This window comes from Corvus moneduloides, chromosome 2 (assembly GCF_009650955.1).
Source record: "Corvus moneduloides isolate bCorMon1 chromosome 2, bCorMon1.pri, whole genome shotgun sequence".
Lineage (NCBI taxonomy): Eukaryota > Metazoa > Chordata > Aves > Passeriformes > Corvidae > Corvus > Corvus moneduloides.
In genome coordinates, this window is record NC_045477.1 from 22,031,059 (window position 1) to 22,040,018 (window position 8,960).

At 53.2% G+C, this 8,960-nt stretch overlaps 1 protein-coding gene across 1 annotated transcript; it reads left to right on the forward strand.

Moving 5' to 3' along the window:
- The first annotated feature begins 901 nt into the window (after positions 1-901).
- Positions 902-8,514, forward strand: TRIM45 (tripartite motif containing 45). The gene is made up of 6 exons (XM_032098430.1): positions 902-1,294; positions 3,305-4,035; positions 5,026-5,155; positions 6,946-7,060; positions 7,275-7,401; positions 8,186-8,514. The coding sequence occupies exons 1-6, from the start codon at positions 969-971 to the stop codon at positions 8,335-8,337; spliced, it is 1,581 nt and encodes a 526-aa protein (XP_031954321.1). The 5' UTR covers positions 902-968; the 3' UTR covers positions 8,338-8,514.
- The last annotated feature ends 446 nt before the right edge of the window (positions 8,515-8,960 follow it).

Genomic DNA, 8,960 nt, shown 5'->3' on the forward strand with positions numbered 1-8,960 from the left:
TTTTTGTCTTAGGGAACTTAAACTCCGGAAGTCTCAAATGCTTTTCACATTACATTGGTATTCAAAAAGGCCAGCAGGATGAGACAGGTAAGATACTGAATGTCCTGGGCAAACTAATGGAGAGGCTGGTAAAGAGTTCAATCATCAAGGGCTGAATGTGGTACACTAGAGGAGGCTTTATAGAAAAGAGCTTTTTCAAAACAAGAGAAATTGGTTTCAGTCCTTGAAGAGCTTACACATCAGACTGATAAAAGCAGCCGTGTAGATGCCATCAAAGTCCAAGGGGCATCATGCAGGGCTTCACTGACGTTGGGCTTTCAAAGCCTGCCTTTTGCAGTATTCCTAATTCCCAGGTGCAGTGAATGAAGAGAGACAGAGCCCGTCCCGGTGGACAGTCGCAGGGAAGCCTGGCCGCCTTGCAGCGTCTCTTAAAGTTTCACCGCTCTCGCTCAGCTGTGCGGCGAGGTCTCCACTGACCCGAAGGAAATACCACCAAGACCTGAAGGCATCCAGCAGACCGGCAAAGGGGCTGCAGAGGCCAGTCAGGCGCTAAACCTGGAAGTTTTGAACTGGAAGAAGTGGAAACGCGATCTACCGGCGGTGGGGTGGGAAGGGGCCATTTCCCACACAACAGGCTGAGACAACAGGTACCAAAGGAGGTACCAAAGGAGGTACCAAAGGAGGGGGCAGCGGGCCCGTCCCTCCGCGCCTCGGTGAGAGGGAGGAGGACAAAGGGGGCTGCCGGAGCCCCTGCGGCCTCCTTGACCGGAGGAGGAGCAGCGGGAGAGGCAACAGCGGGGTCCGCTGGCAGCCCCCGCCCCTCAGAGCGCGGCCCCCGCGCCCCTCACGGGGCGGGCGGCCCTGGGGCGGGAACGACCCCGTGTGGGGCGGCGCGAGGCGTTCCCGGCGGGAATGCTCGGCGGGAATGCTCGGCGGAGCGGCGGAAAGGGGCCGCGCCGGCTGCCGGCATGTCGGGGCCGCGCTGCCCGCAGTGCGCCCAGCCCTGGGTGTCGCCGCGGCTGCTGCCCTGCCTGCACTCGCTGTGCGAGCCCTGCCTGCGGCGCCTCGGGCCGCCGGAGGGGCCGCCGGGCGCCGCCCGCCCCGTCCTGTGCCCGGTGTGCGACGCCGAGGTGTCGCTGCCGGCCGGCGGCGTGGGCCAGCTCCCCCCCGACTGTCTGGCCGGGAGCCGCGCCGGGGCCGCGGCCGGGTGCGACCTCTGCGCTGACGGGGCGGCGGCCGGGCGGTGCCTGACCTGCGGCGTCCGCCTCTGCCGCTTCTGCTGCCGGGCGCACAGGTGAGGGGCGGCGGGGCGGGGACACCGCGGCTGGGGGGCGGCGGGCAGGGACCCACTCGGAGAGCCAGAGCAAGAGCTGGCGTGTCTCCCAGTTTTTACCCACCGCTCACCACCCCTGCCTGGAGGATGCTCGGAGAATGGTCCGTAGTCAGGTGGGGACCAGAAAGCTGCTAGCATAGAATCATAGAATGTCTGGAGTTGGAGGGGATCCACAAGGATCAGGGAGTCCAAGTCCTGGCCCCAAGACGGCACCAGGAATCCCATGTGCCTGCGAGTTTTGTCCAAACACTTCTTGAACTTCTTGGGAGTAGGTCCATCAGCCATGTTACTGGCCATTAAGTCCAAAATCAGGCCACCCTTTGCCTGTAGTGGTGTCCACATGCTGGTTTGCATCTCAGTTTAGTATCCCTGGGCAACAGGCATGGGTATGGGCAGGTACTAGCAGGATAACAGCCTCTCATGCTGCAATGCCCCGCTTTGAGAAGACATGTCTCCCAAAGGAAAACGGGAAGTTAAGCTGCTGCTCTGCGTCTCTGCACCTCCAGGACCATTTACTGTGTGTATGTGTAAAGGCACCATTAGGCAAAGTGAAAGGAGATGCGTGGAAGTCCTGCCTATTGTGGTTGCTACCTGCTAGTGATCAACCCGTGTGCTTGCCTGCTACGTGTTGTAGAAGTATTGTAGGAAGAAGAGGTAACTGCAACAGAGTTAGGGGTTAAAGAGGAGAGGGGCGCAGTGGCTTGTAAGCCAAGCAGAGGACAGTCAGCACTACAGAAGAAAAGTGGTATAACGCCTGAAGCAACGAGGTGACAGGCAGGGTCAGAAAAACACCCAGCAGCACGAGCTAGGGAAGCCTCAGCCTGAGTTACATAGCTCAGTCTATTCCCTCCACTTTTGCTGCTCCTTTTCACTTGATTAGCAGAGTCTTTCCCGAGATGGAACTGAGACATTCCTCCCTGCCCTGCCCCCCTGCACATACTGGTGCCTGTGGGGAAAATGGTTTAGGCTCTTAGTTACCTTTCCACTCCGGGTGTAATTTTCAGCATACCATTCTGATTAGCTAATGCCTCATATCTCATGGAGCTGCTGAAGAGTGATAAGAGACCTTGAATAGCAGCCTGCTGCACTGACAGGAATAACTGCAGAAGGGAGAAAGCAGCAGAAAATTTGTCCCTGTGACCCACTTCCAGTAGTATTCACTGCTATAATTTTTTCACCCCACCTGCATCTACAGACTCACTTGATTTAGTTGATGTCAGAGCAGAACAAGGGCTAAGAAAAACCATTTTGAAAGGATTTCATGGTGTGTAGGGAAGGTTTCTATGGTTCTGAGTGCCATGGTTGCGCTCCTTGGAACAAGTGAGAGAGATCTTAGGCTGAAGTCACGCAACACTGGAAGGCTTTGAAAATGTGGTGGATTTTAGGGAGATTAGTGGGAAGCAAAAGGAGTAGCATAAGGGCCTGTGGTGAGGTTGCTCTGTGTTACCAGAGCAACTCTGCAGAGCTTGGTCCTTGGAGAATGTCTTTGCTTATGGCTTGGAGCTCCCATTGCAACTGCCACAAATCATTAGTGAAGGAGAGGAGGGTTTTACATCCTTCTCAAAAACTAGCTGCCAGTGCCCAAAATAGCATGAAAATATTCTAGTGCTGCCCTGTGACATGGTAGATGTGTGGGTTATAACAGATTCTCTGTGTCCCATCCTTGGCCTCTTCTGAGCAGGATCTACCCTGAGGGGTATTAGAGCTCACTTGCCTTGTGTCTGAAATCAGTGCTGACCATGCAGTCAGGGAGGCTCAGGGAGCCTGAGAGCAGCCCCTAGTGAGCTCCTCCTTTGTGTGGAGCCTAGTTCTCAGGAGAGCACGAGTCCTTTCGGGGAATTTCAGTGGAGACAGGAGGGAGCAGTGCACACTACGACTTGCAGCCTGTACAGAAAGGCATTTGCCAAGGGTCTCAGTGTTTGCATTTTGTATCCAACATGTATAACATGACTGATGGTTGCTCCTGCCTAGGAGACAGAAGAAGACGGCCTCCCATGCTGTGACAGAGCTGGAGAACAACAAGGATTGCAGCCAGGCTGGGAAGCCTCTCCTGTGCCCCTCCCATCCCACAGAGGAGCTCAGGCTGTTCTGTGAGCAGTGTGACCAGCCCGTGTGCCGGGACTGCGTTCTGGGCAAACACCGTCAGCACCCCTGTGACTTCACCGGCAATGTCATCCACAGGCACGGGGACGCCCTGCGGGAGCTGCTGAAGAGCAGCCAGCAGCACATGGACACCCTGGAGGATGTGCTGAGCCAGGTCGATGAGATGGGCAGTGCGGTCCGCAGTCGCGCAGAGGCTGTGGCCGCAGAGATCTGCCAGTTTGCCAGGGGCTACGTGAAAGCGATTGAAGAGCACCGGGACCGGCTGCTGAAGCAGCTGGAGGACTTGAAGGTGCAGAAGGAAAACCTGCTGCACTTGCAGAAGGCCCAGCTGCAGCAGCTGCTGCTGGACTTGAGGACAGGCGTGGAGTTCACAGAGCACTTGCTGATGAGCGGCTCAGATGTGGAGATCCTTGTCACCAAAGGGGTGGTGTCCAGCCGTCTGGCAAAGCTCAACAGCATTGCTTACAGCACCCACCCCAGTGTGGACGACAGGATCCAGTTCTCCCCTCATGAGAGGGCAGGGCAGTGTTGTGGCTATGAAGTTTTTGGGGCCATTCTCAAAGTGGTTGATCCGGCCAGATGTACCCTGCATGGGGAAGGTAATGGGGTGCTGTACAGCAGCTGAATGGGCGTGCGCTGCTTCCTGAAGTCACCCCTCTGCTCTCTGTACCCACACGGTGTGCAGCTTCTGGCACTGTTGGCTCTCTGCTATCCAGTCATTGACCAGGGGCAGAGGTAGAGCCCCAGCAGAAGTTGCATTGCCTGCCTATGGGAGCTGTGCTGGGTGGGGAGCCAGGCAGCTTTTCTCATCCAGATGTGCAGGGTGTATGGGACTGCCCTTCACAACATCACCAACCTCAGCATGGGGCTGAGGCATGAGGAGGGCTCACTTGGGGGATGGGAATGGCACCTGCAGTGGCAGGACATGATGCTTTCTTGGTGGCCCTCAGCATGAGCCCAGGCAGATCCACTTTGTGGCTGAGTGAGGAGGTTCATTCCCATTATGATTTCTACTGAGATTGCTGTGGGAATACCTGGCATCGATGGTTTCATGGATTTTTGCTTACTAAGGACTTGGAGCAGGGCCAGCAAACAGATAATGTTCAGACCATCCCACAGGGCGCAGCCAGCTCCGGTCAGTAACAGCCTGTGCAGGGCAGATGAGACGGACCCAGGGCTTCTCGGATCCCTCCCATGCCAAGCTGTAGTGTTTGTAGGTGTTGAATTTTCTGGTGCTCCACACTGCACAGTGGGGCTCTTCCTTCTTCCTCTGGGTTGCATGGTGCATCTTGGGGCCTTCTGGGGAGGTGCCAGCTGGGCTTAGAGTGACAGGAAAAAGACCCCTTTGGTCCATACAGACCTCTGGGCTAAACCTGCCAACCTCAGAACCTATGGCTTCCACTCTCTCCTGATACCCAGTCATATGTTGACTTTCCCCTGTGAGTGGAAGGAGCTGTACACCCCAGAAGCAAAGTCCTGGCTGTGCTCTGATGGGGCTGCAACTCTGCAAAGTCGGTGGGAGGTGGCAGTCATGGCTTGACTTGAATCCTTTCTAGTCCTGTTTCTTTCTGGTTTGTTTTTTTTTCCAGGTCTCCACAGTGCCCGTCAGAACCAGCTGAGTGGCTTTACCCTGCTGTGCAAGGACACCACGGGGGAGCGCATGGGACGGGGAGGAGAGGCTGTGCAGGTCACCTTCACCCACAAGGACAAGAGAGACTGGTGGGTATTTCACCCAAGAAATCCCTGGTCACTGGCTTTGCCTTCCTGCCTCCCTTACCTTGGTTCCCTGCTTGCTTAGGCAGGTGGGAGGATGTGCTTGAGCAAGTGGGTCAGAATCTGTAGAGGAAAAGGCACTACTCTTTCTCCCACAGGTACAGCAGTGCTTCCTACTGGTTGTATTTGGCTGGACAGTGATTGCTGAGATTTGTATTGAGTCTTTGAGTGATTTGGGCTTCTTAAAGGATTCAGCTCCTGGTGTGTGTTGCTAGGCACGGTCAGAGGGAGCTGTTGTTCCTCCTAACTCCTCCCAGCAGACACCTGGGGCCCCTGCTGTTGTTAACACCTAGTAAGCATAAGTCATCGCAAACCCTGAATGACCATCCTAAGTCAGAGAGAGAGTTTACCGAACTCATGAGCCTCTGACAGCTGATGGAAGTGCCTACTTCATGTTCTGGAGAAAGAATCTATATTGTGCTTTTGTCCTTTTTCCTGTAGTTGCAAGCGTTGAGTACTTCAACATCTTTGAAGGTTTTCTAGCAAAAGCAAGAAAGGCTGCACTTGAGCTCCTCAGTGTTTCCACAAGGAAAATGACCAACCAGAAAAAAATAGAACTGTTTCCAGACCACACTTGTCACTAAAGAGCAGCCAGGCACAAAAGCAGAACCAGTTGGCGGTCAGTTTTTAAAAAAAATATCTATTACTTTGCAGTAGTTGGAACCGGATGTCAGCATTAATTTGTTCCAGGGACACTCATGATGGGATGGCCCGATGAAATAAAGGGGCAGGATGCTAAAACCCTTTGCTATGTTGACAAAGCACACAGAAGCAGTGCTAGCTGCACAGATGTTTATCAATATAGCATTATTGTCCAAGAATATTGTTCCAATGTACCTTTCTTCCCTAAGTGCACTTAGTAGGTAGGAGGGTGCACGCCTGAGGGGTTTGTGGATTTCTCTCAGTGGGATAGAGGTCGCTGTGGCGATTTCTTTCTCTTGCCTGTATGCAGTTGCTACATGGGTTGCTGAAAGCTATCTGGCTTTGCTTTGAGGCACAACAGCTGCAGAAGAGCGTGAAGTATCACCACACAGGTCATGGCAGGAAATTATGTGGGCAGCTGTATTGATGTGAAGTGTTGGGGGTGGAGAATACAGATTATAAACTGTCATGTCAGGAGGCCCAGGAGACTAATTAGTGGGGATTAGCAAGAACACCTTCCTCTCTGTAGAGCTGCCTGATAATTGTCTGTGGAAAGCTTTCCATCTTCCTGTGGAGCAGGCAATTAATCCTCCAGTAACCAGCTGAGGCTTTCTCTCTAGCACTCTGTTCACTAGGGTTTCTTGTGAAACGGAATGAGCTTCACTACGAAAAGGGAGAGTTTACCATCAGGGACCTAGAACTCCTCAGCACTGAAGGGAAGAGTTGGGGTCAGTGCAGCTGGGACAGTGGTTAAAGTGATTCAAACCTACCTGATTATATCCTGTCTTCTTCATGGGTTTTTCTGAAGGTAACTGCTTGCTGAAGCTGTGAATTTACCCCATTTCTGTGCGCCGTTATCTGATGGGATAATCTGACTTTCAAGTGTGCTGTATGTCATCTGCTTTTTCGGAGTGCAGGTTGCTACAAATCCTTGCAGTGCAGCTGGCTTTGTGACTTCCTTTGTATGGTATCTGCAGCTTCCAGTAGCAGGGGTGTGTGAAAGCCACTCTAGGCCAATCTAGGCCAAACTCTGGTTTACACTTATAGCAATTTTCTGGCAGTCAGTGACCTCTTGGACTTCTCTCTGTTCACAGTGCACTCAAGCCAACAGTATGTGATAATGGTGACGGGACCTACTGTATTTCCTACAGCCCTGAGGAGCCAGGCTTGTATGCTGTCTGCGTCTGTGTGAAAGGGCAACATGTGCAGGTAGCATTTCTTGTTTCTCTTGCACTGCTTCTTCTTTACCTGCTTCTCTTTTCTTATGTACTTGCTTTAAATCTTTCTAAGGATTACCTCTACCATGTAGCAGTTTAAGGCTGGGCTTAGTGATCTGTGTCTGACAGGGTCACCCACTTCGGTGTCTGAGAACGCAGACACATCTGACAGCACCCACTGCAGCAACCTGTCTTGTCCTCTGCAGGGCTCTCCCTTCACTCTGATGGTGAAGCACAAGTTCCGTGAGCACCAGGGGGTGTTTCACTGCTGCACATTCTGCTCCAGTGGAGGCCAGAAAGCCGCTCGCTGTGCCTGTGGTGGGACCATGCCAGGTGGGTGCTCAGCTTTCCCCATGCTGCTGGGATCTGGAGGATTTGTTGCACTAGGCCCTCCCTAGTGGATAGAGGTATGAGGAGATACTTTGGCCCAGCTCCCACCTTGCACATGCACCAGGACTGTGGTAAACTGTGCGTACACACGTTCTGGTGGGGTGACTGCAGCAGTGAGAAATGCAGCAGGACACCCGAAGGGTCTTTGTGGTACATCCCATCGACAAAGACCAGAGCCAGCTGTGTAGGAGGTGGGGCAGGGCACCTCAGCCTTTCAGCCCTTCTGAGTGAGGCTGAGCAGCATTGCATCTACAGTGTTCCTGTTCCAGTGCTGGCATGCTGCGTTGCACAGTGACCAACTATGTACTCTAGAAAAGCCTCCGTGTTGAGGACAAGAGTTCAACACCCTTACTTGTTTAATCCCCACCAGCTTTCCTGTTCTTAACCTGCGTGTGTCATCATGTGTTTTGCGTGTTTTTAGGATAGAACTGACCTCTTCCTTTTTCTGTGATTGATCTGTATCTTTGGCCATAGCTACAAGCAGCTAGCATGGGGTTCTGGATGCCCATGTATTGCTATATTCAACAGGCAAGGGGACAGAAATCTTCAGCTTTCCCCAGCAATTGGGATGAGTTGTTCTTTCTTTATGGATCCCTGGCAATTTTGGCCTTGAATATGCTGTGTTCTCATCAGCACATTTTAGAGAAGTCCTGGGGCCAAAGCCTGTAACACACTGGGATTTTCTGGCCCGCTTTGGGTTCAGCTGCTGGTGCCTCTTCTCTTGCAGGTGGGTACCAAGGCTGTGGCCATGGACACAGAGGTCACCCTGGCTGCCACCACTGGTCATGCTGTGGACAAGTGAAGGAGAGCTCAGAGTGTTTGTGCGTGCCACCCAGTGACACCTCCCAAAGGAGTTTGCTCAGGACAGTGGCACTCTGAGCATCCAGGTGAGCTCCTGGGAGCCCAGGCCACTGCTTCTGGCTGCTCCATGAGCACAAATGATCCATGAGGATCCACATGATTGATACCTGCATAGCCTCACTGCCGGCAAACAGCGCGATGGGTGTGAGCTGAGAGGAAGGGATGAGGGAAAATAAAACCGTGCCTTATGTTCCACCCAGGAGTGTGTATGCAAAGTTATTTTGTGCTCGAACAGGAGCAAATTCTGGGAATTGTACTGCTGCCTGCACTTCTGAGGACTTGTGGCCCATGGGGATATGCTCTAAGGGGAAACTCAGTCTGAGCAGTTACCTCACAGGAGGGTCAAGATGTGTCCCACTTTGTAGGGTCAACAGCCTCTGCTGTCCTCCTTGGTGAAGTCAAACCTGCTCACTGGGGCACGTTCCAAAGGGTTTGTGGTCATGCCTCGGAAAGGCTTGGCACCCTGAATATGGCTTCTACCTCCCTGTCGGATATGCATCTGGATTCCAGCCTTGGATGTGTGCACATAGCACACTGATGCTTCTGGGAGCTGCTCTTTGTTTGCAACTCCTACACTTTCTCCAGGTAAACTGTAGTCTCATTATACCCTGCCTGCAAAAGTAGGAGCAAGGCAAGGTAGT